General features: G+C 34.9%; 1 protein-coding gene across 1 annotated transcript in view; it reads left to right on the top strand.

Annotated features, from left to right (window-relative positions):
• HCN1 (hyperpolarization activated cyclic nucleotide gated potassium channel 1) overlaps positions 1 to 27,992 on the top strand; it is a 423,498-nt gene that overhangs the window by 299,020 nt on the left and 96,486 nt on the right. The window contains exon 4 of the mRNA XM_003899650.5: positions 36 to 254. Coding sequence (XP_003899699.3) covers positions 36 to 254 — 219 coding nt within the window. The remainder of the gene's footprint in view (positions 1 to 35; positions 255 to 27,992) is intronic.

Here is a 27,992-nt window from a genome sequence, read left to right as displayed (position 1 = left end):
GGCTCAGTCAATTTTCTTTTTCTGTTATGTTCCAGAATGATTCTTGGGGAAAGCAGTATTCATACGCACTCTTCAAAGCTATGAGTCACATGCTGTGCATTGGGTATGGAGCCCAAGCCCCAGTCAGCATGTCTGACCTCTGGATTACCATGCTGAGCATGATCGTCGGGGCCACCTGCTATGCCATGTTTGTCGGCCATGCCACTGCTTTAATCCAGTCTCTGGATTCTTCGAGGCGGCAGTATCAAGAGAAGGTGATTTGTTTTATTTATCTCCAATGTCTTTAACCAGCTAACCTGAACCAGTAGATTGAATTGTGTTCAAGATAACTACACTATCTCCTCTATTAAAAAAAAAAAAAAAAGAGATAAAATGTTTAAAGTAAAAACACACAATCTTTGATATTTTGAGGTTGCTTTAAGCTAATTATCATATCTTTTGTTTCTCATTTGTCTTTTGAATAATATTTTTTAAAATGCGACTTTGCATCTACAAAAAAAAAATAGTTACGTATTTCAAAATGTAAAAAGCTGATAGAATATGTTATCATGGCTCATTTTCTTATCATATGTCAATAGTTAAAATAAACCTTCTCTCATATGTGTTAGAAAAATGTTAGTTGATTAAGTGGAGACAGGCAGCTATTGTACATGTCCCTCTGTACCCCCCTCATCTATAATCATAATTTATATTACTCCATATGCATAGCTGAGCATATATTATCCGTATATCTAGATAAGTCACCACACTCTCCAGTCTTAAAACTGGATATAACAACTGCTATGATGCATTCTTATCCTCAGTGTGCTAATTAAAATGATTGCTGCTCTAAACTTTTATCAAAAGAGAGAGAAAAAGTAAATATAGGCAATGATTTGTTCATTGGATTTTTTTTTTTTTTTCACATGAAGAATTTCTTTGGCTAGGGCTAAATATAGGGTATTTGGACCGTACTAATATTCTTGACCAAACATCAGTAGCTTTCTGAGCGATAAATAAGAATATTTTAAATTAATGGAACAATGTGTAATGTAGGGGCTTTATTGATCCTGACAGAGTCATGCACCTTGCCAAAGAGCATTTCTGAAAGTAATGATTAAAATGGTTCTAGAATATTTCTCTTGGTGAGTGACAACAACTTAGTCTCAGAATTATTTTCAATATGCCAAAGAAGTTTTTAGTTACTGCTTTATTTAGAAGTTTTCAACACTATAATCACCCAATAGGAGAACGGAAACCTAGATATTTCCCTTGAATATAATTACACTGCCACCAGCTATTACAGTGAGCAAGCTGGCATTTTATTACTGAAGTAATGAAAAGATAAACCACGAAAATTGCTTTGAGGTTCATTTTTAAATAGTCTCCCAATGAATTAGAAATAACAACATAGTAAGGAACAAGAGACTGTATACAATGGTGAATTTAAGAATTATATACTTAAAGGAATTTGGGCTAATTTTATGGAGATTTAAGATAAGACTATATCATGTTATATCTGATGTTTCTCTTACACTGTTGTTTTTCTTTCATTTTATGTTGCTTTTAATAAAAATGTCCCTTTCACACCTTTTTTTTTTTTTTTTTTTTGGTCTGCATCATTGCTATACATTTTCTCAATAAGAAAACAAATCTTCAACTTCCAGGATTGCAGTGATTAGCATTTTATTGCATATTAAATAAGTTCACAAAGTTTATGTTTTTAAATTTCCTATATTAGCCAACTTTAACTTGGAAACTCAATGTATTCACTTATGGAACCATAGATATTTATATGCAAAGATGTTGTGATGTTTGTAATAATTCAAGTCATGAAGTTCTTGATCTTATAAGTGCTTGATAGAGGACAAGAAAACTAGTATTACCCTTTGGTATTTACTGACACTTGGAGCAATGTAATTGGGAACAGCTGATTAAAAGAATATAATTTTTGTTTTGAAATGGAGTCTCTATCACCCAGGCTGGAGTGCAGTGGTGTGATCTCAGCTTACTACAACCTCTGCCTATGGGGTTCAAGTGATTCTCCTGCCTCAATTTCCCAAGTAGTTGGTATTACAGGCACCCACCACCACCCCTAATTTTTTTATTTAAAAGAATAAATTTTTAGGTCTAGAAACCAAGTTCCATCAAGAAGTTTAGTTATAAAGTTCTTTACTCATTTTTTAGTCAGTATAATCCAGGATAGGTCTTAAGGACATTATGTTACTTTTAAAAATTGTACTTTTTGTGAAAAGTATATGTTTAAATTTCAATTTAGTCTTATAGCATGGCTTTACATAGTGGATGAGTGATATGCATCTTCTTTGATGATTTATCCTCTTTGAGTTTTGGCTAAATTATTATCTTTTTATTTAGGTAAAATTCTGGTAGGAGTCACTCTTGGGCAGGACCCAAGATGCAATGCTGGCCCTCCTATATTGTTCAGATGTAGTCCACAGAGAAGTACTCATGCATCCTTCTCCTAGATAATCTGTTAGCACTCCTCTTCCTTCTTGTCCAAACCAATGAGGAGAGTGTATCTAGCCTTCCTTGACGATAGTCAGACTCCGGCTTTCGCAGACTATTTACATGTTTTCAGATATTATTCAGAGTCCAGATCCATGTCTCCCAACCACGTGCGCTTATTTCAAAGATCCTTAAATGAATTTGTTTCAAGTGTTTCCTATATGTCAGGTGTCAGAAAGTAGCCTTTTCACACCCCTATCCCAAAAGGGGTTGTAACGGGACTCACAGCAGAGGAACTTCTCTCTCAAAAGGAATGTGTTAACTAGTTCCATCAGGAAAAATCTCACCTTATCCCCTGATCTCTATTTAGAATTGATAAGACTGAAGCCTCCAGGAATTATGATCCTCAGATCACCATTTACAATTGTTTACCTGCATAGAAGACACCCTCTTACATAAGTAATATTCTGATAGCTCTCAGATTAGCAGCTCAATGAGCACAGGACAGAGTCAGTCCTTACTTAGCATCTTTTTAGACACTTCTGTATCTCATCTAGTCCAAAAGCCTCGTCCACAGACATGTCAGTATTATGCATATATAAAAACTATGCCCTGGTCAAATAAGTTCAGAAATGTTGATTGAAACAATGTTACAGAAGTGTTTTTTAGTGTAAATGTGTGTTCCTTGAAGATTTAACATGCCATCTTTGACCTTCATGCCAAGCCTCCATATATTTTAAGTTACTAATGTCCAAAGGAATTAACCTATAAAGACAAATTCTCCATGATGACCATTCCTTTCTTTTTAAACTGATTTGAGTGATCACTTTCTTTTCTAGATATACTTGCAGTTCATCTAGCCTTCATGAAATGAAACTCCTTTTGATCACCTTGTTTTTTTATATTACTACATCTTAGTTCATACATTTGGGCACTCCTGAGAAGCTATTACTTCTAGTTATGTCACTCTCTCCATTCAAATAACTGTAGTAATAGCAGCTTTATGTGTTCACTTCTTCCTTTACAATGAGCAAGAATTTTGGCACAATAAAAATCATGACTTAAGATTCAGGGATTTGCAACTCACCTTGGTATACTTGATATATATGAAAGACTTTCATTGTGTAAATTAAAACATGAATATGACCAACTTGAATATTACCAAAGAATAACTTTAAATACGTGAGGAGATTATCAATTCCAAATCCCTTTATGGACTGGATAGCTTCCTGAAACTATGAATCAGACTGCATAAATCCAGGGCAGGTGCAAAATGAGCTGTTAAATGGACTGTGCTTTCTAATGGCAGGGCACGAGATACCAAGCCACCAAGACAGTTCTATACCTAGATTCAAATATTGATGATGTTATATAATGTCCAAAGAATGTGCTGAGTCTCAGTTTATCAAGTATATGAAATAAAAACGCTAAACTTCTCCAAAATGACAAATTTATCAAGTTTTGTTAATCTTGGTAAGAGTTTATATGATGCCTTTTTGTTTTGTTTTGTTTTGTTTTGAGACAGCGTCTCGCTCTGTTGCCCAGGCTGGAGTGCAGTGGCACAGTCTTGGCTCACTGCAACCTGCGCCTCCCGAGTTCCAGCAATTTCTGGGTAATTTTTGTATTTTTAGTAGAGGCGGGGTTTCACCATGTTGGCCAGGCTGGTCTAGAACTCCTGACCTCAAGTAATCTGCCAACCTTGGCCTCCCAAAGTGCTAGGATTACAGGCATGAGGAACCATGCCTGGCCTATATATGATGCCTATTAGTGGCCTTTTGGAAAAGAAGGTACAGTTTAATGTAAGTACTCTCTCAGCTATACAAAAGAGTAACATGTAATCATTATCCACCTATATAAAATGATACAATTTTATGGAATCATACCAAAAATATAATGTTCTAAACCTGTTTAGCTCAGGCAAATGTTTTTGTTTAATTGCTTAGTTTTAATTAATGATCCATAGATACTTGTTTATTTCTTGTAAATGAAGGCCCATAAACAGAACTGTCACATGAATTTATTCCATAGATATATTTTTAATTTTTTTAAATCAGCCTAATATTTCAAATTTTATAAGCTAATGGTACACCCAGACACAAAAGGTGAGGGACCAAAACCTGCTCTTATCTTCAAGCTATTCAAATCCCATTTGCAATAGAGTTTATTTCAGCTCATTTACAATAAAATAATTATGGTTAAGATATATACTATCTTGGTAATATGCTCTTCAAGAAAAATTTGGTTGTAGGAGGAGTGGCACCAAATCAACTCCTAAGGATCCTTAAATTCTTAAGGATCATTGTTCTCTCAACATACCAAGTGATTCTTACCTGCCACATCCTTCATCCCACCTCCTTAAGTACTTTTGCCCCTTTCACTATTTATATAGATTCTGCCCTTTCCTTTGGAAGGCTGTGGGAATCTTTCTTGATCATGCCATCATATAGTCATTTGTTTACCGTATTTACTCTCTCTGTCCAGAGGGAGTATAAGCACCATTTACTTCTTTTTATTTTGCTTGAACACAGATCACTTTTTAGAAATGAAATATTCAATCTGCTTTCTCTTCTAGAATTCTGAGATTTATTTCCCTGGGAGCAGGAGGTATATTATCAAAGTACCTCTCATCAGATTTGAAGCCATTTCTTAGTCTTGGGCTAATCACGGGTGTGTTCTGCTTCAGGAGATGATGGAGCCTCCTCTCTCAGAAAGACAGATGGGAGAGTTTGTCATTGTTGTCATGTAATTCCAAGTCTTCAATTTTTTAAAGTTATATGACTAGAATAATGGCTGAGCAAAGAGGAACAGTTCGGAGTAATGTCCATGATCATTTATGAATAATACTATTATTTAGTTTTAAAAGAAAAAAAAGTTGCATCCTGTTTTATAGTCGATCTTCATTATATCAAGAAGCTTAGTTGAGTTGCTAATTTGGTTTGCTGATTTTGTAGCATTCAGCAGCATTTGCCTTCAGAAGAGCAGAGGGACTTTGAAGTTATAATGATCTTGACCTTGAAAAATCATATTGACTGAGTACTTAAATGAAAAATGTTTTGATACCCTAATGGGCATTAGGATTATTCTCAAGGGGAAGAGCTAGCTCTGAGATCCAAGTGCTTTCAATGAAGCATTTCACTTCGTTTCCTTCATAATTCTTAAATGCTTTCCTCTTTCCTTTACAAATAAGAATGCCTTGGGTACAACTCCCACATAGTATCTTAGTCAAAAATTTTTTGTTAGGCTACAGCATGTACTTTGCTTCCAGGGAACTGAATTTAATATACTTGTGTTAAATTGGTAGTACAGCCAAACGTTCTCAGGCGAGGGAGATCCTGGGACTGGGAACCTCTGTGAGATTCTCTTGCAGGAAAACACCAGTGTGACAATGCTTGGAATAACTTAATGTAGCCATTGGAGCTGCTAACAAATCAGGCTCCTGGTACAACAATGTTGCTTTATATTCTCATCTGGGGCAAATAATTTTTATATTAACTAAGTGTTGTTATAAAGTCTGGAGTAAGTCTTTATAAGGGAGGGAGTTTGAGGCTGCTAATTTAACTAAATAGAAAAATAGAAATTTGCCAATTGTAAATCACATATCCCATGATTTTTCAAACTTTGTATTTTGATATAACCCACTGTGGCATATGGCATCCCTTTTCCTCAGTGATAATTTTTGTGCCAATATTCTAAGTTACATGCTGGAATGTCCTACATGTATATTGTAGGTATTCACAGTTTCAGGACTGTGCAAAGTGCTGAAGATTTCTCCAAACTAAACCTTCATTTAGTTTTTTGCTGTTTACATTTATTATTTTTTACAGCACATATGTTAGCTTCTTGTTATAGCTCTAAAGTAGAATTGTATTTTCCATTTAATTAATTGATGTATGCATTTGATATTTTAGAACTGTTTGAATTTTTGAGTTTACTCCCCAAAGTTCTCTTTTGAGTATTCTTACTGTATTTGTATTCCTTATATGTCACAAGATAGAAACAAACTGTGAAGCACTTTCACAGGGAAACCTGGTGGCCAGGGAGCCACTAATCTGATAAGAACCCAGATTGACAAGAATCACCCTGCATGTAACTTGTGTTTGGTTAGCCACGTTACTGGAATGCACTGGAAATGGACCTTGAAGAATGAAAAAGTAATCAGCAGGCAGAATTAGTCACCATGAGATAAATGTCTCCGAAAAATGTCAAACTTTTGAGAGAATTTCTGACCGACAGGAACAAAGTGTACAAAGGCCTTGAGGTAGAGATGTATGAGACATATTGAATAGTCTAATTTGAATGAAACAATAGCTACCTTGCTGGGGAAGTGTGAAATAGCCTAGATTATGGCATAAGAATAGTTTTGAATTCTGGAATGATGAGATTGCACATTATGAAAGGGATATCCTTTGAAAAACTTAGCAATGGTATGTTGGAATTGAAACTGTCTTTTAGAAAAATAAATCACAACAGTGCACGAGATATGATGTATTCCTAATCTAGAATCTAAGATTCCTTGATCAAAATTGTTTCTGATGGAATCATTAATACGAATATGTTAAGCAGGAATTTGAGCATATTAAGTAGGTAGAGATAACTCTAATAAATCAAACTTTAGGAAGCAACAATTTTGTAAGTAAGTAGGATCCAATAGTCTTCAGTTATAAGTTGTCATGTTATTTGAGCTTCAAATAATCTATTTTGTTCCTCTACTCCATGTATTCCTGTAGAACGCTAACCATGTGTCAGCCCTAGTACCAGATGCTGGGCACATAGTGAGCAAGTAGACATGGAACCTCCCCTCATCAAGCTTCTTGTAATATAGTGGGTGGGGTAAGGAGGACATAACATCCAATAGAAAGATTCATAGAAAGCACTACATCCATTTTTAAAACATTAATGTTATGTGTGGAAATGTACAGGCAAGATAAGAGATTTTAAGGTTTTTTACTTGATTCCTATGGAATACTGTAGGGTTAAATGGGAGGGGTGGGAGGGAGAGAAGAAGAAATTACATTTGAGAAGAGACCTGAAAGATGAGTAGAAGTAAGACATGAAAGTGAGCTTCCTGAGAAAAAACTGAAGTATGAAGAAGCTTACCACAGTTCATGAACAGACAGATGGAAAGTATAACTAGAACAGAAAGAAAGGTGAAATGACTCTAGATAAGACTGGAGAAGGTGATAGGGATCAGATTAGGTGACATGTTGTAGGCCTAGGCAACCATGCTATCTTTTAGCTTAAATGCATTGAAAGTCTAGTAGCAATTTGAAATGGAAGAGTGATGAGATTAGATTTGCCATTTTTAAAAAATGTCAGTCAACAGTGTGTATAATAGATTAAAGGAAGGCAAAAATGGCCTGGTCTTCTTTGGCATTACACAGTTTTCCAGTGCAAACTTGCAAAGACCTAGGTGAGATTTCCATTTTAACAGGTGGACATATTAAACAGGGTGGGAATATTAAATAGCCATTATATATTGAAAAATACTATTAGGACAAATGCTAAACTTCTGTAAGACAGAGACTCAACAATTCAATAACTTAAAGAACTATATGATTTCACAAATAAACTTTGTGAAATGAGAGGAGTAAGTGGGATGGTACAGATCCAAATGGCCATTTGTGAATATAGGTACGTTCAAATTGTTCCTCCGCTATCACATAGGACAATGCTTCCCAAACTTTAGTGTGCATCATAGTCACCTGAAAAACTTGTTAAAACACTGATTTGTGGGCCACATTTCCTGAGTTTCTGGCCCATTAAATTTGCAGTGGGACTTGAGAGTTTGTGTCTCCAACAAGATCTCAGATGCTGCTGCTGCTACAGGTCCAGAGACCACCACCACCCTAGGGTATTGTTCTTGTCTGCATGTTTGAAGTTGTACCACAGACATGTTTGTCTTCCAGCTCATGACAAGAGGAAGAGAACACAGAGAGACAGGCATATTACTTCTTATGGTTCATTGATGAGAACTTAATTATTAATATGTTTCTACTCAAGGAGGCTGAGAATTGTTTTCTAACTAAGCAGAACTGTGACTACCCAACAACTCTATCCATAGGGAGCAAGCAGAGAAGAGATATAGGTGGGAAATTAGTGGCCTGTGCCACAGATGCAAGAACAAAGATGAAGAGGTAGGAAAATAGTTGGGATTTCTTAGGCAGTTCATACATTTTGAATGGGCAGTGGAGTACTTGAAAAACGATAGTAGATGTAAGGCCTAAAATCGTTTGTATTTGGTTTGGTAAGCAATGGAGAACCACTGAGATCATAGCCCTCCCCTTATCCATGTTTTTGTTTTCAGTTTCATTTGCCTGCAGTAAATCATGGTCCAAAAATATCAAATGGAAATTTGCAGGGATAAACATTCACATAGCTTTTATCACAGTATATTGTTATAATTGTTCTATTTTATTATTAGTTATTGTTCATCTCTTACTATGCCTAATTTATAAATCAAACTTTATCATAAGTATATATGCATAAGAGAAAACATTGTGTGTGTGTGTGTGTGTGTGTGTATATATATACACATATATATATATAGGGTTTGGTGCTATCTGCAGTTTTAGGCATCCCTGGGAGTCTTGAAACATATGTCCTACTAATAAATGAGGACTACTGTCTATGGCCTGGTGCTGTAAGATGATAGATGACAGAGAATGTGGAGATATACAGGGTAAGAGGTGGCAAAATAATAAAATATAGGGCAAAATTTCTATCTTCTGTTAAGTCATCTGTTAGAAATGTTGAATTGCATTATCTAGAATGCATCTTATACACTGTATCTTATTTACCAGGAGTAATGAAGTGCCCCTAAGTAAAACATTAGTTAAATGTATCCTCTTTATTAACAAAGATATCACTGTTATTAAAAAATTCACTATGTAAAATATTTATTTACCAATAATGCTTTCCCCTGAATTTTCTATTGTAATCTGATCATTTATTGGGAATCACTAACATGGATTTTTCTCTGTCATTCTTAAGAAAATGAAATTTGTATAAAACAAAATTATATTATTTGTATCATAAAATACTGAATTTTATTTTAATGTGTGATGATTTTTAAATTTCATTTCCAAGTGATGAGCTTATTAGAGCACTGAATAATTTTTTTTCATTTACAGAATGAAATGAATAATTTTTTTTCATTTACAGAAATAACTTGCATATTTGGAGCTCAGATTGCTAGTAATAATGAGCCCCTGAACTAAGCTCCACCTCTGAACTTTGTAGAAAAGCAACACAGTAGCAGTACATGCAGGGCTGCTAAAAGTAGATGCGCAGAAAGGACAGAGGAGAAAGAGAAAAAGAAAAAGGTTGACTGGGAGCTGTGGCTCATGCCTGTAATCCCTGCACTTTGGGAGTTCAATGCAGAGGGTTGCTTGAACCAGGGAGTTCACGACTAGCCTGGGCCACAGAGGGAGACCTTGTCTCTAGAAAAAGTGAAAAATAAATTAGATGAACATGATGACTCACACCTATACTCCCAGCTACTCAGGAGGCTGAGGTGGGAGGATCACTTGAGCTGGGGCGGTCGAGGCTGCAGTGAGCTCTGATCACACCACTGAACTCCATCATGGGAGACAGAGCAAGGCCCTGTCAAAAAAAGCAAAAAAAAAAAAAAATCTACAACCAAGCAAGAAGAAGTAACAGAAAAATGGTAAATACAATAAGTACAATATTCAGCAACTAAAATGTCCCCACTGCTGTGGCACAATACAATGGAGGACCATGCCAGATAGCTTTCAATTGATTTAGATAAGACTCTGGTTGAAGGACTCCTGTCCAGCTCCACTAAAATATGGTCAACTTATAAAATGTATTTTTACTACAATGAGAGCTCCTTCTGTTTTAGTGGTATCTGGCAGGAGGATTATAGAGCTGAGCTGGTCCTGGAGAATCCAGAGGACTGGGTCCCATGTGCTGTAAGAGGGAATGAGGCTCTGAGTCACACAATGGCTGTGTCCAGCCAAGAATGTGATTATTCCCAAACAGACACATGGCACTCAAGTAGAATGTGGTAATTGTGGAATTTTATTTGCCAATTCACCCAAACTTACATTTTATATTTAATCCCATTCACTATTTAATTCCTCCAATTTTTCACCCAGTTTTTAAAGTATTTAAAGACAAATGGGGTTTTTAATAACCACTGAAACATACCTCACAAATATGGTAAATATTGTTTAAAGTATCAGGAAACTTTACAATAGATTTTCAGAAAATTCACAATAGATTTGATCATACTGAAATGTCTTTAAGGGGTGAAAGGTTAAAAGTCTTAATTGCCTTGGTTTCCTGATTGGATGACTCATGCTTCCTGGCTTCTTGGCAGTAATATTATAGCCTTCAACTCTTGCAAGCCCCAGGAAGTTATATGAAAAAACAAAATTAACAAATTAAATTTACAAATCAATTTCATTTTTTTAATAAAAAAATCAAATGACTACCTTCTCAACTTTCATAAATTAATAAATGCTCTTTATGCAGTTACAGTCCTAATCCCTCCTATGAGTAATGTAAAAAATCTAGCCATAAGGGATATTAGGTCCCCATGTTTTATAAAAATAATGTAAAATAGTCCCATTTTCAACCCAGTTTTAGATATTAACTCGAAGCTAAATTCACACAACAGCTAAAGAATCATAACAAAGAAAATAGTCAACATTCTGAATATGAGTATACACAGGACTAACTAGGGTTAGCGTATGTCGACATCTTAAATTGCTAAATTACCATCCAGATAATTAATGCTATGTAGACAATATTGACACAAATATTTTCTTAGTTTAAAAGCTTTCTGGTTAATTTTTTCAACTCTCCAGTTCTGGATAAAAGGAAGACTTCTCTATTTATGATCCTCATTATGATTTTAATCTCAATTCATTTGCATTGTAGAGATGAGAAAACTGAGATCCAAAGAGATTAAATTATATTCCACATTTATACCTCTAACTAGCAGAGTCATAAAGATACAAGCAGCATTCTTATTTCCCAACCAAATGTGCTTTGGAGAAATCCATAGATAAATGATGAGCTTAAAATTCTCAGAAGTACTTTGCAGATCAACCTCTGCATTTTTCTTCCACCCTCCAAAAATAGTCCATAACATCCAACGAAGACCTCACTGAGAGCTAGATTTATTATTCTAAGATCTTTTCCATCCATAAAAACAAGTTTATTTGAGAAGGATCAAACATTTGATGAATAGATTAGTTATAATTCTTCCCTGTTTGATCACCTGTGTTTAGTAAACGAGAACGTTAAGTGAGCAATATATCAAAATATAAATAAATCTTCACTTAAAAATTCATGTTCTGCATGAATTTTAAAGTTATACTTTAAAAAATTGATTTTTATGAGTTTTATTAATTTAAAATAGTATGAACTTTGAAATAATATGAAATACCATAGATTTCATATTATTCCAAAGATTTTCTGTGACTATATTGGATGTAATATATACATCATTTAGATATCTGTGGTTGTTGGTTAATATCTTATTACATTCATCTATCACAAGACATTTATCTACTTGAAAGGAAATGTACTTGGCATTGCAAGCAGCTTTACTGAACACCAAATACTGCACGGGGATGTAAAGGAAACATGAGTGTATACTGTGGCTGTTAAGCTTTGATCATTAGCATTCTCCCAGCAAACTCTTAGATGAGTTATTTTCCCTATTAATAGACAGAGAATTTGTGGCAAAAATGGATTATAAAGCTTTTTCTAGGACACAGAACATTTTACACTTTTAGAATATAAATAAATATAATCAATTTCGGCAGTTTTGGTAGCAACTTACCTGTTTCTCAGATGTTGTATAAGATTTTTGTTTGTTTGTTTTGTTTTCTGTGGAGCAGAGGATGTGGAGTTACTAACTTGGTATACAAACAAGGCAAGAGAATCTGGGATTCTTTTATATTTTGCTATTAAAATATTGCGGAAATAACAAACATTTTATATTATCTGGTAATAACCCAACTTATTTTTGATTAAAGTTAATAGTTTTCATATTTCTTCATGGATTTCTTTTTTATTTATTTATTTTTTGAAATGGAGTCTGTCTCTGTCGCCCTTGCTGAAGTGAAGTGGTGAGCACAATCTCAGCTCACTGCAACCTCTGCCTCCTTAGTTCAAGCAATTCTCATGCCTCAACCTCCCGAGTAGCAGGACTACAGGCACATGCCCCTATGCCCAGCTACTTTTTGCAGTTTTAGTAGAGATAGGATTTAAACATGTTGGCCAGGCTGGTCTCAAACTCTTGACCTCAGGTGATTCGTCCGCCTCGGCCTCCCAAATTTCTGGGATTGCAGGCATGAGCCATTGTGTCCAGCCTCCTCATGGAATTTAACTCTAGGTGTAGATTTTGAAATTACGTACTATGTTTTAAAATTATAATCATTTAATTTCAGGAGCCTTAGTTTAAAAAGTTACACTACTTTAAAAGAGGAGGTGGTAGCAATAAAACATGCAAATTAGTAATCTATAGCAAATTACCAAAATTCTGAATACATGCGCATTGCATTTTTTAAAATGTACTTTAATCAATTGGTATAGTAGAAAATGCATAGATGATAGCATCACACTGAAGAATGTGAATCCAGCTCTGCGTCTTCATAACTGCATGACCACAACAAGTTTTATAGTCTCTTAGAGACTTATTTTCTTCATCTCTAATAGTGGTTAATTATTTTTACTTAATAACACTATACAAACAAATGTTATGACAAACCTCCTACATAAAGATCATTTTAATTTCAATTAATTCACATTTTAGAGATAAGAAAAACAAGATCCAAAGTTTTCTCTATAATGTAGTAGTTATATTTTTCCAAATTTTCCTTTCCTGACATTACAATAAAGTCCCCCATTTAATCATAACAATTGCTTACGTGAATCAGTGAAGCGTTGGGTGTATTCATCATTTCATAATTTCATAATTTCATCATTATTTCATTTGAAATAAAATTCAGAAAGGGAAATGTACTTTCTAAGGTATACCTGTTGATTCTTCCTGTTCAAGTAGTTTATTAGATTCATTAATTCATCAGGTGTTATTTAGTGCTAATAATATTTCAGACACCAAAGTATTTCCAAAATTTGAAATGTGGATAATACAAATATGACCACTATCTTCACGTAGAATACAGGTTAATGAGGAGACAGACCAAAAATCAATTAATAAGTAAGTCAAAAAATTAAAAGAAGCAAATGAGGTGTATCTGTGTGTGTACAAACATGATATAATATGATGTTATGAAGAAAAGGAATGAAGAACTTAGAGAATAATGAGAATTCTCCAGTTAATTCATATATTAACTCATTCAGTCATCAAATCCAGTGCCTTCTATTTGTCAGGCTCTTTTCTAGGTACTGAGGGTACCACATGAAACATGACAAGTCTCTGTCTTCATGCAGCTTACAGTGTACACAGGTAGTAAACACGAAAACATACAAGGGCATAAGACGCTTGCAGATGGTGATAAGTGCTCTTAACAAGATAAAACAAAGTAATAGGGTAGGGAATAGCATGTGGTGGGAAGAAAATTACTCTATTCTCCTAGAAGGGTTAGTTGGAGAAGCCCATTCTGGTGAAGTATCACTTATGCCGAAACAAGAATGAAAAAATAAGGAAGATGTTTTATTATCAGAGAAAAGAGAAAGTACAAAGCTGCTGAGATGAGAAGAGCCTAATTTGCTCCAGCAATTCAAAGTCAGTGACGTAGGAACAGAGTCAGTGTGGAGGACAATGGCTGGACAGTAGGATTCAAGCTCAAAGAGGAAAACAGGCCAGATCAGGAGGTATCTTCTTGTCTGATTAGTTTAAATTTCAATGGGAAGCCATTTGAAAGGTATAAGCAGGGAAATAATATGATTTGTTTTTAGTTTTGAAAAGACCATGTTGGCTGTGGTGCCGGGTGTAGGTCCAGTTAGGATGAGAATGGAAGCAGGGGAACTGGATAAGAGATCCCAGAAAGATATGATGTCGGGGCTTGAGAGATGGCTTGGACATAGCAAGGAGTGGGGAGGTCTGGAATTTATGTAGGCAGGAGAGGTGGCAGGACTTGCTGCATTGATGGAATAGATGTGAGAGGATTATAGGTAGGTGACGAATCTGGAAAATGTCTCTTTAGCAAGGTAACTTCGAACCTAGCCTTGATGGATGAAATAGAGCTGACCATGTGAGGAGTAAGGGATGAGGGGTTGTCATATGGGAAAGAATCATTATGACAAAAATACCAGTTTTATGTGAATGAGAGCTTTAAGTGAGCTTTTTTACTTTGTTTGTTTCAAATTTCTGATGGCCACTGCTTTGTAGTTTGTAATTCATCTATATTGAGAGGATGTAGTAGAAAGTAAAAAATTCACTTGGCCCTGATGCATCCATAATGATAGGAGAGAGAGACCCTAGAATCTACGTTTTGGGAAGAAACTTATCTGATTGTTTTCCTATCTTATATCATAAGATAGGTTTCTGCTGGTTCAAAGAATTTCTCAGAATTATTTTTACAAAAATATTAAATTATTTTCGAAAGTATCAGATTTTACGAGGCTTATACACCTTAATATACCTTATTAACAAGCTACGTTCTTCATGATTGTACCTGCTAATCCTATAATTATTATTGAGATTCTTACATAATTAACTTTAAGAAATTGTACAGGAAATCTAGTTTTGTTCCCTTCAAAAGAGCTTTGCAATATCATAACAACTCTCCTTTAATGGAAAACTCTATGATTCAGTGTAGCTGAAGATAGCTGCTAATAATCACTGTGCTCACAGCACACTAATCTTGACTGTGCCATTTTCTCTGGATAGGAAATAACATTTAATATTTTCTGGTTTTACATGAAGGAAGGGAGTTAACCTCACTTTGAGCAAGTGACAGGATGTCTTATCTCGTGGTTCCAGAAAGTTTCCCATCTTGTAAATAATAAAAAGATTTCCTTATAGTTCTTTGCCACAAAAATAGAATACTACTTTTTCTATAGTATGTAGTGGGAGCTATAGGTCTAACAAAGCACAAAATGTACAAAGAATTCTTATTAGGAGTCTTATTAGGTGTCATGGCCGTGAAGTCTTATGTGCTCTGGTTTTTCTTATTTTTTTGTCATAAAACATAAGTAACATAAAATGTATCATTTTTATCATTTTCTTCTGATGAAAAATGTGTCCATTTATTATAAACATATTTAGTAACCCAGAACTCGGCAATTTTGAACCTGAGTATCTCCATAACCAAATCTCCTATATAACTTAAATTATCCCAGAATGTTTTCTAGACATATGCTGGATATCCATAGAATATACAGAGACTATTGGTGCTACTGTTTGAATGTTTGTGTCCCTCCAAAATTCATGTTGAAGCTTAATTCCCATTGTGTTGGTATTAAGAGGGAGCCTTTTGGGAACTGATTAAGTCATGAGGCCTTGTGAATAGGATTAACACCCTTATAAAAGAGGCTTCAGAGAACTGCCTGGCCTTTTTGCTCTTCAGTTATGTGAGGATACAGCAAACAGCAACAAGGCACCATCTTGGAAGCAAAGAACAGACCTCTCCAGGCACTGAATCTGCTGATATCTTGATTGTGGACTTCCCAGCCTCCAGAACCATGACAAATAAATGTCTGTTCTTTATAAATTACCCCTTCTAAGATATTTTGTTATATTGAAGCATGAATGGACTGAGACAAAGGGATCCAAACTCTTCAAACTTGTTCCTCAAGTTCTCTCTTATTTACTTAATATGTATCGAATATATTTACATATCTGTACCTAATATACCTCTCTTTTTTTCTCTTTATTTTGTCATGTATACATCACCATTATCAATTTCTCAAACTTTTTCATTATCCCAAACTGAAGCTCTTTACCCATTAAAGAGTCACTCCCCATCCTTCCTATTGGTTTTTATCATTAATTTTCAGATGTGGTTATCTTTCTGTATCAAGTAGTAGTTTAATAAAAAACAGAATCTAAGATTGTGTTTTACAGCACTATCCAGGCCCCTTGTTATGTATTCCATTAAAATATTTGTTAGTCTAAGCTTTCCTCATAGATCTTATACAGATTTGTGGTAACCACAATATTTTATTTGTATTCTTTTCTTAAGCAGGAAAACAAAAATAGAAGTTTCATAAGACATTCATAAAAATAAGGAAGTATCTTGTGTCTTTGGATGAATTATAACAGACATAAATTGATTAATTCATGTTATCATACCAGATTGGACGTTACCCAGGCTATTGTGTTTTATTTCCTTTACGTAGTTTCAAACATACACAAACTTTTCACTAAATTTAAGCTTTAATTTCTCAAAAATTATAGGTCTTAGATACTATATTTCTTAGATATAATTCAGAGACCAATGAAAAGTGAAAATTTTCCCAAATAATGTTTCACATTAAGAGGAGCGTATCATAGAAAAGTGCACATGAAAGAAAAACAAGTGACCCAACATTGTAAAATTAATCAATGAATGGATGGATAGACAATTACTTATTAACCTCCATATGGAGATAAGGGTACTTAAATTTTCCAGTTAGAGGTGGAGAATGTATTCTGATATTCCCTGGCTCCAGGCTGGTCTCAAACTCAGATGGAACACATGCAATTGCTCCAGAAGGGAATACTTCTTTCTTTCTGGACATATTTTCTAAATGCTTCTTTATCTAGAGTTATCAAGAAAGTTGGCACTCTGGTTTATAATTATTATAGTTACAAAGGATATAAAATTTTGACCCAAGAATTAATAAGAACTGAACATGCTGAATGGTAGGGTTGACATTGGATAATGACAAAGATTACGCATTAGGAAATCGGAGCCCTGGTTTTGTTTCCTAAAATTTGCTAAATATTTTGCAAAATTAGCAAAATTTTTGCTAATTTTGCTAACTAGGTATAAAATTTGTGGAAATGAATTTGCCTCTCTGGGTTTCTTATCCTCATCTATAAAATTAACGGATTCGAATTAATTATCTCTGTGGTTCTCTCCAGTTCTGAATGTCTCTTTCTATACTAAATATGTATTAATCTCCTTTGGGCCACCCAAAAGGCACTTTAAATGTCTTTTGGGTCATCTTTATACACTTAATTCATTAATGTGTAGTACCGGTTGGGGATACAGGGTAAGGAGATCCCCTTTCTCAATATCATCTGACCTCTTTTATTCTATATAAATAACTTTCAGGGCTTATGCCAGTAATTATTTGTAAGACTAAATACCATCTTTGTATACAGCCCTCTTGGGAGGCTTTCTTCCACTAGCTGTAGGTTTGAGCTACAACCCAATTTGTTATAGCATTATGTATTTATAGTAACACCAAGTCACACAGCTACCTGACTTCTAACTATCTCAAGTAGGTCAGTCACAGAACTGGAAATAATAATTAAGCTAAAACAGTGCTGAGTCTTAGGGAAATAGGTGTCAACATGTAGGTGTAAGGAGTGTTTGCATTTCTTGCCTTCTCAAATACATCACATTTTTTTAACTGGTTTTGCCAAAGTCATTAACTTTGCTCTAGGTTAGTTTCAGCAGGCAGTCTGTCAATTAAGATTATAAAGAATAGGTTGCAGGTGATTGTGTAACAAATAGACCCCTAAGTATTTGGAAAGTTATATTAAAAAATAGATCAGATCAAAAAGAAAGAAGCAAAAAAGATCATTTTTAAGAAATACATTTGTTTTGATTATTAATATTTAACAAATGCACAAAATTTTAAATAGTCATGAACGGAAGAATGGGAATTAGGTCTCAAGACAAATGTGAACTTTTATTAAGTATCTTGAAATCTGAGAGACTTCTAGTTATTTCTTACATCTGCACTGATTTTCGGCTGCCACCATTTTTCTTCATCTATGGTTGTCCATTTTTGTTTGAGCACTTTTCTGAAGATTACAACCTCACAAGGCTCACATTTATTATCGAGATATTTTCATTCTGTGAATTTCTAGGCTTCTATTTTTCTGGCATCTGTATCTCTATAACTTCTACCACTTTCTCTAGTTCTGCCTAGTACAGTAGAGCTAAGTCAAACCTTTTCTTTTAATTACTTTCTTATCCAAGATAGCATTCCAAGTTTTCTCAACAAGTCTTCATATGCCCTATGTTTCTCACATGACAAACGCCTGGTTGCACTCTTCTTATTCTAGACCAGTGGTTCTTAGACCTGACTGAAAATTAGAATTACGTGAAATCTTCTAAGAAATCATAATGTCAAAAAGTCACAGATTTTAACTGGCTCCCTTACCAATATATAACAGATAATTCACAGAAAAAAAGTGAGCATGTGTTCTATGTGCAAAATACATGATTCAGAATCCCAATGACACAAGGAAATTGCTGAATGGTCTTAAGCATGTTATTTCTTGCCAGTGGACCTCAGGGTCCTCCTGAAGATATAAGCATAATCATGTCTTCCCTGCATGACTCATGGAATAGTTGGGACTATTAAACATTCTTTGCAAACTTTAAATCATCATCCAAATGTTATCATGCTTGTTATCATCATCCATTAAATTTTAGAAGATTTTTTTTCTTGGTTTATGCAACATTTATATCTTGCAGTTCTGGAGGCTGAGAAGTCCAAGATCAAGACACCAGAGGGCAACTTCCTGGTTGTTAAAGGCCATCTTCTAGTAGCATCCACACATTGCCAAGAGAGTCAGTTCTAGTCATTCTCTCTCTCTCTCTCTCTATATATATATATAAAATATTATATAATATAATACATTGTATTATAATATATTATATTATATTGTAATTTATTACTTATATATTATATAAAAACTATTATATATTATATTAAAGCCTGGGGAGTCCCTCCCCAAGTTTTTGGAATAGTTTAAGTAGAAATGATACCAGCACTTCTTTATACATGTGGTAGAGTTCAGCTGTGAATCTGTCTGATCCTGGGCTTTTTGTGGTTGGTAGGATTTTATTACTGATTGAATTTTGAAACTCATTATTGGTCTGTTTAAAGATTACATTTCCTCCTGATTCAGTCTTGGGAGGTTGTATGTGTTCAGTAATTTACCAATTTCTTTATATTATATTATATTATATTATATGTATTATTTCCATTCCTTTGAGTATATACTGAATAATAGGATTCCTGGGTCAAATGGTGATCCTGTTTTAAGTTCTTTGAGAAATCACCACACTGCTTTCCACAAACTATAGTATAGTTCAACTTTGAGTATATATATATACACACACACACGTACACACACACACATATATATAGTGTGTATGTATATATACACACGTATATATATAGTGTGTATGTATATATACACACATATATATATAGTGTGTGTGTGTGTGTATATATATAACCATGTATAGATAGATAGAAATTTTTTTCATGTGATTTTTTAAACCGTATTTTCGGTTCATGCGTACATGTGCAGTCTGTGGAGGTTTGTCATATAGCTAAACTGCATGTCACAGGGGTTTGGTGTACAGATTTTTCTATCCACCAGGTACTAAACATAGTTTGTATCAGTTAGTGTATTGATCCTCTCCCTCCTCCCACCCTCTACCATCAAATAGGCCTTGGTGTTTGTTGTTCCTCTCTTTGCATCCATGTGTTGTCATTGTTTAGTCCCCACTTATACATGAGAAAATGAGATATTTGGTTTTCTGTTCCTGTGTTACTTTGCTTAGGATAATGGTCTCCAGCTTCATCCATGTTTGTACAAAGATATGATCTTGTTCTTTTTTATAGCTGTGTAGTATTCCATGGTGTATATGTACCACATTTTCTTTATCCAGTCTACCATTGATGGACATTTAGGTTGATTCCATTATTTTGCTATTGTGAATAGTGCTGCAATAAGCATATATGTGAATGTGTCTTTACCATAGAATTATTTCCATTCCTTTCAGTATATACCAAATAATAGGATTCCTGGGTCACATGGTGATATTGTTTTAAGTTCTTTGAGGAATCACCACACTGCTTTCCACAAACTATAGTATAGTTTGACTTTGAATAATGTGATGCCTCCAGCTTTATTCTTTTTGCTTAGGGTTGAACCTATTTACTCTGCTGTGTTGGTTACTGTAGCCTTATAGTATAGTTTGACTTTGGTTAATGTGATGGCTCCAACTTTGTTCTTTTTGCTTAGGGTTGTCTTGGCCATTCAGGCTCTTTTTAAATTTCAGAGGAGTTTTAAAATAGTTTATTCTAATTCTGTGGAGAATGTTATTGGCAGTTTGATAGGAATAGCATTGAATCTGCAAATTGCTTTTGGCAGTATGGCCATTTTAACAGTATTGATCCTATGATGAGCATGAAATGTTTTTCCATTTGTTTGTGTAATCTCTGATTTCTTTGAGCAGTGTTTTGTAGTTCTCATGGTAGATATTTTTTACCTCCCTGTTTGACTGTACTCCTAGGTATTTTATACTTTTTGTGGCTATCGTGAATGGTATTGCGTTCTTGATTTGTCTGTCAGCTTGGATGTTGTTGGTGTATAGGAAAACTATTGATTTCCGTACATTGATTTTGTATCCCGAAACTTTGCTAAAGTTGTTTATCACATCAGGTACCTTTTGAGCAAAGACTGCGGGGATTTTTAGGTGTAGAATCATATTTTCTGCAAACAGGGATAGTTTGATTTCCTCTTTTCCTGTTTGGATGCCTTTTCTTTATTTCTCCTGCCTGATTGCTTGGGCTAGGACTTCCAGTATTATTTTGAATAGGAGTGGTGAGAGAAGGCATGGTTCTCTTGCTGGTTTTCAAGGGGAATACTTTCAGCTTTTGCCCTTTTGGTATGATGCTGGTTATGGGTTTGTCATATATGGCTCTTATTATTTTGAGGTATGATCCTTCAAGACCTAGTTTGTCAATGGCTTTTAATATGAATGGATGTTGAATTTTATCAAAACCCCTTTCTGAATGTATTGAAATAACGTTTTCTAAGTTCAGTTGGTGTAATGAATCACATTTATTGATTTGCACATGTGAAACCAAACTTGCATCCCAGGGATAAAGCCTACTTGATTGTAGTGGATTAGCTTTTTGATGTGCTCCTGAATTTGGTTTGCAATTATTTTGTTGAGGAGTTTTGTATCTGCATTCATCAAGCATATTGACCTAAAGTTTTCTTTTTTGTTGTCTCTGCCGGGTTTTGGTATCAAGATGATGCTGGCCTCATAGAACAAGTTAGGGAGGAGTCCCTCCCCCAGTTTTTGGAACAGTTTAAGTAGAAATGGTACCAGCACTTCTTTATACATGTGGTAGAATTCGGCTGTGAATCTGTCTGGTCCTGGGCTTTTTGTGGTTGGTAGGATTTTATTACTGATTGAATTTTGAAACTCATTATTGGTCTGTTTAAGGATTACATTTCTTCCTGATTCAGTCTTGGGAGGTTGTATGTGTCCAAGAATTTACCCATTTCTTCAACACAGTAGTCTCTGAGGGAGATATATATATATATATACACACATATATATATATATATATATATAAAATATATATAAATAGTAGAAAACAGCACATATACAACTTGTGTGTGGTTTTTTGTTTTGTTTTGTTTTTGTTTATTTGTTTTTGTTTTTGTTTTTTGAGACAAAGTCTCTCACTGTCACCCGGGCTGGAATGAAATGGTGCTATCTTGGCTTACTGCAACCTCCGCCTCCTGGGTTCAAGTGATTCTCCTGCCTCAGCCTCACGAGTAGCTGGGATTACAGGTGTCCGCCACCAAGCCCAGCTAATTTTTAGTAGAGACGGGGTTTCACTATGTTAGCCAGGCTGGTCTCGAACTCCTGACCTTGTGATCCTCCACCCACCTTGGCCTCCCAAAGTGCTGGGATTACAGGCATGAGCCACCGCACCCAACCAGGATTTTGTGTTTCTGTGGCATCAGTGGTAATATCCCCTTTGTCATTTTTGAATTTTTATTTGGATCTTCTCTCTTTTTTTCTTTATTAGTTTAGCTAGTGGTCTAACAACTTATCTTATTAATTTTTTCAAAGAACCAACTCCACGATTCATTGAACTTGTGTATGGTTTTTACTATTTCAGTTTTCTTCAGTTCAGCTTTGATTTTGGTTATTTCCTGTCTGCTAGCTTTGGGGTTGATTTGCTCTTGTTTCTCTAATTACTCTAGTTGTAATTTTAGGTTATTAATTTCTAAATTTCAATGTAGACATTTGGTGCTATAAACTTCCCTCTTGTCGCTGCCTTAGCTGAGTCCCAGAGATTCTGGTATGTTGTATCTTAAGACTGCTTTTCAAAATTCTCATTGTCCACAGCTTACCCAATATATGTCCCAACGTCTGTAATCTTTTCTTGTCTAACTTTGATATATTTGTCTCCTCTTCTTTGCTTATCCTAGCAAATAAAATCACCACACTACTCAAAATATACATATTTATGGAGAATCAGTAAAAAGAATTTTTAAAATTTACATTTTTAAATGTTCAATTTAGCTCCACCATCACTATAGTGCCATTACTTCTTTTAGAGTGTGTGCACATAAAACGATATTTATCTTTAACATTTTTATGCATTTTGTGTCAGTGAAGAGTAAGAATACCATTCTACAATCAGGGAAAAATATTTCTAGTTATTGCTCGAGCATGACAGTAGCTAGCTCTGTGGCCTTAAAAAAAACCTTTGAACATTAAGAAAAATATTTAGCAAATGTACAAAAACAGAAATTATAACAAACTGTCTCTCAGACCACAGTGAAATCAAACTAGAACTCAGGACTAAGAAACTCAATCAAAACTGCTCAACTACATGGAAACTGAATAACCTGCTCCTGAATGACTACTGGGTACCTAACAAAATGAAGGCAGAAATAACGATGTTCTTTTAAACCAATGAGAACAAGGATACAACATACCAGAATCTCTGGGACACATTTAAAGCAGTGTGTAGAGGGAAATTTATAGCACTAAATGCCCACACAGAGAAAGCTGGGAAAAAGATCTAAAATTGACACTCTAACATCACAATTGAAAGAAATAGAAGCAAAACAAACACATTCAAAAGCTAGCAGAAGCGAAATAACTAAAGATCAGAGCAGAACTGAAGGAGATAGAGACACAAAAAACCCTCCAAAAATCAATGAATCCAGGAGTTAGTTTTGAAAAGATCAACAAAATTAAGACTGCTAGCAAGACTAATAACAGAAGAAAGAGAAAGAGAATCAAATAGACGCAATAAAATGATAAAAGGGGATATCACCACCGACCCACAGAAATACAAACTACCATCAGAGAATACTATAAACACCTCATAAAATAAACTAGAAAATCTGGAAAGTGGATAATTTCTGGACAATTGCACTCTCCCAAAACTAAACCAGGAAGAAGCTGAATTCTAGATAGACCAATAGCGAGCTCTGAAATTGGGCAACAATTAATAGCCTACCAACGAAAAAAAGTCAGGACTGAATGAATTCACAGCTCAATTCTACCAGAGATACAGGAGGAGCTGGGTACCATTCCTTCTGAAACTATTCCAATCAATAGAAAAAGAGGGAATCCTCCTAACTCATTTAGGAGGCCAACATCATCCTGATACCATGGCAGAACACAACTAAGAATTTTAGACCAATATCCTGATGAACATGCGATGCAAAAATCCTCCAATAAAATACTGGCAAACTGGATCCAGCAGCACATCAAAAAGTTTATCCGCCATGATCAAGTGGGCTTCATCCCTGGGATGCAAGGCTACAGTTCAACATCACGCCAAATCAATAGCGTAATCCAGCATAGAAACAGAGACCAAGACAAAAACCACATGATTATCTCATGATGCAGAAAAGGCCTTTGACAAAATTCAACAGCCATTCATGCTAAAACGCTCAATAAATTCGGTATTGATGGGGCATTATCTCAAAATAATAAGAAACTATTTATAGCAAACCCACACCCAATATCATAATGAATGGGCAAAACTGGAAAAATTCCTTTGAAAACTGGCACAGAGACAGGATGCCCTCTCTCACCACTCCTATTCGACATGGTGTTGGAAGTTCTGGCTAGAGGCAATCAGGCAGAGAAATCAAGGGTATTCAGTTAGGAAAGAAGAAGTCAAATTATTTTTGTTTTGAGATGACATGATTGTATATTTAGAAACCCCATTGTCTCGGCCCAAAAGTCTCCTTAGCTGATAAGCAACTTCAGCAAGAATCTCAGGATACAAAATCAATGTGGAAAAATCAGAAGCATTCTTATACACCAGTAACAGACAGAGCAAGAGCCGATCATGAATGAACTCCCCGTCACAATTGCTTCAAAGAGAATGAAATACCTAGAGATCAACTTACTAGAGATGTAAGGACCTCTTCAGGAGAACTATAAACCTGCTCAGTGAAATCAAGAGGACACAAACAAATGGAAGAACATGCCATATCATGGATAGGAGAATCAATATCGTGAAAATGGCCACACTGCCCAAGGTAATTTATAGATTCAATGCCATCCCCATCAAGCTACCAATGAGTTTCTTCACAGAATTGGAAAAACTGCTTTAAAAGTTAAGTATGGAACTAAAAAGAGCCCGCATCTCAAGACAATCCTAAGTCAAAGGAACAAAGCTGGAGAGCATGCATACCTGACTTCCAAACTATACTACAAGGCTACAGTAACCAAAACAGCATGGTACTTTGGTACCAAAACAGAAGTATAGACCAATGGAACAGAACAGGATCACCAGAAATAATACCACATCTACAGCCATCTGATCTTTGACAAACCTGAGAGGAAACAAGAAATGGGGAAAGGATTCCTATTTAATAAATGGTGCTGGGAAAATTGGCTAGCCATAGAGTAGAAAGCTGAAACTGGATCCTTTCCTTACTCATATCTGAAAAATTAATTCAAGATGGATTAGAGACTTAAATGTTAGAGCAAATACCATAAAAAACCCTAAGGAAAACCTAAGTAGTACCATTCAGGACATAGGCATGGGCAAAGGACTTCATGTCTAAAACACCAAAGCAACAGCAGCAAAACCAAAATTGACAAATGGGGACCTAATTAAACTAAAAACTTCTGCACAGCAAAAAGAAACTACTATCCAGAGTGAACAGGCAACCTACAGAATGGGAAAATGTTTGCAATCTACTCATCTGACAAAGGAGCTAATATCCAGAACCTACAAAGGGAACTCAAACAAATTTACAAGAAAAAACAAACAACCATCAACAAGTGGGCAAAGGATATGAATAGACAATTCTCAAAGAAGACATTCATACAGCCAACAGACACATGAAAAAAATGCTCATCATCACTGGCCATCAGAGAAATGCAAATCAAAACCACAATGAGATGCAAATCTCACACCAGTTAGAATGGCAATCATTAAAAAGTCAGAAACAACAGGTGCTGGAGAGGATGTGGAGAAATAGGAACACTTTTACACTGTTGGTGGAATTGTAAACTAGTTCAACCATTATGGAAAACAATATGTGATTCCTCAAGGATCTAGAACCAGAAGTACCATATGACCCAGCCATCCCGTGCACAGGTATATATCAAAAGTTATAAATCATGCTGCTATAGACTTTATGCACATGTATGTTTGTGCAGCACTATTCCTAATAGCAGAACTTGGAATCAGCCAAATGTCCATCAGTGACAGACTGGGATTAAGAATGTAGCACATATACACCGGAATACTATGCAGCCATAAAGAAGGATGAGTTTGTGTGCTGTGGGGACATGGCTGCGGCTGAGAGCTCATCATTCTCAGCAAGTATTGCAAGAACGGAAAACCAAACACCCCATGTTCTCACTGATAGGTGGGAACTGAACAATGAGATCACTTGGACTCAGGAAGGGGAACATCATACACTGGGGCGTGTCATGGGGGAGGGATTGCACTGGGAGTTATACCTGATGTAAATGACGAGTTGATGGGTCCTGACGAGTTGATGGGTGCAGCACGCCAACATGGCACAAGTATACATATGTAACAAATCTGCACGTTATCCACATGTACCCTAGAACTTAAAGTATCAGAAAAAAAGAAAAAAAGAAAAATATTTAGGTTCTATTATTTACGCATTTAGTTTCTATTTTTTAATTTATAAAGGTAGCAATAAGGAAGGTTATCTCTTCTTCAAAACTCTGATGTTGAAGTTCAGAAGACTGTGAAACAAGGTGTATATGTGCTGTTTTCTACTATGACTTAGAATAGTATGTTGAATATATGCTCAATGTTTCTGACCCACTAAAATATCTGTTTTAATATAGAAAAAATTAATGTAATGGGACATTATTTTTAAGGCAGGAAAATTGAGAGTACCTATAAATCCAGTTTTTCAGTTAATATCTTTATATATTCAGAATTTTAAACTATTTTTTTAAATTTGATAATATTGGATAAATACGTCTGTTTTTAGTCAAATTTGGTAATTGTTTGTAGTTTTATATAAAATTGTCTATTTGAAGAACAAAAACAATCTTATATTTTTCACATTGCAGTAGTTTAATATACTTCGTTAACAGTGAAAACATATATATGCTATTTTATTTTCAAAGAAAATATGACTGTCATACCATAATAATTTTTCCCAAGAAAAAATTAACTGTGAGGTTTCTTTTTATTTCAATCCCAGTAAAAGTACAATTCCAGTCATACATCAAGTCTTATAGCACAGTATATTTTGTTCCTGCTATTTTTTTATTGTTATTTACAAACTTGAAAACTTGATTTAAGAAAATGCGGAGCTAACATTATTTATTCCTAGAGGTTCTCGTACCTCTTAGTTATCTTATTTTAGCTTGAGCTATAATTACATTTATTTATGCTCATGATCTGAAATAATTAATCAAGTCAATAATGTTCACACTCCTTTACCAAGTAAAACTAAAATGCAGTGATATTTAGACACATACACTGGAGTGTTTTGGAGCATAAACTAATGTCACTTGTCTTAATTTGAAAATGTATTCAAAAGTTCAATTTTTACAGAATTTTCTCTAATCTGTATTATTTTAATATTATAGTTTTACATTTCTTACCACTGAAGAATACTGATGATGCAGGCAGATGTGAAATATCTATTCCTTGATTTCTCTGTTACTATTGTGCTCCCCACTCTCCTTCCAGGCTTGAGAGTACCAATCAGGCTGGGGCTGAGTGAGCAAGGACAGTAATAGGATAGGCCATGAGAGGCTGTGTTTAATATGCCCATACCGGTTATTGAAATATTTTGGCTTTCCGTCTAAGTCTGGAATACCTGGAAAGTTTAAACAAAATTATACCATGGGCAGATTTACATTTTAGAAGGATAATACTAGATACTGAGTTAAGAATGAATTATGAGCGGTCAAAAGGGGAAACAAAGAAGCCAATTAGAAGGCTATCACAATCATACACATACAAATTGATGGTAAACTGGGCTGTTTGTAGCGATAGAAATGAATAGGTGAAAACGTTATAAGAATAGATCCAGGAATATTATTCAGAAATAAAGAAAAAGTATCTACGGATATATGCAACAACATGGCTATATCTTGGAAACATTGTCCTTGGTGAAAAAAAAGCCACATGAAAAAGAA

The sequence above is a fragment of the Papio anubis genome, chromosome 5, assembly GCF_008728515.1.
Source record: "Papio anubis isolate 15944 chromosome 5, Panubis1.0, whole genome shotgun sequence".
Classification (NCBI taxonomy): domain Eukaryota; kingdom Metazoa; phylum Chordata; class Mammalia; order Primates; family Cercopithecidae; genus Papio; species Papio anubis.
The sequence above is the reverse complement of the archived record's forward strand: the minus strand, read 5'-3'. Positions and strand labels throughout refer to the sequence as shown.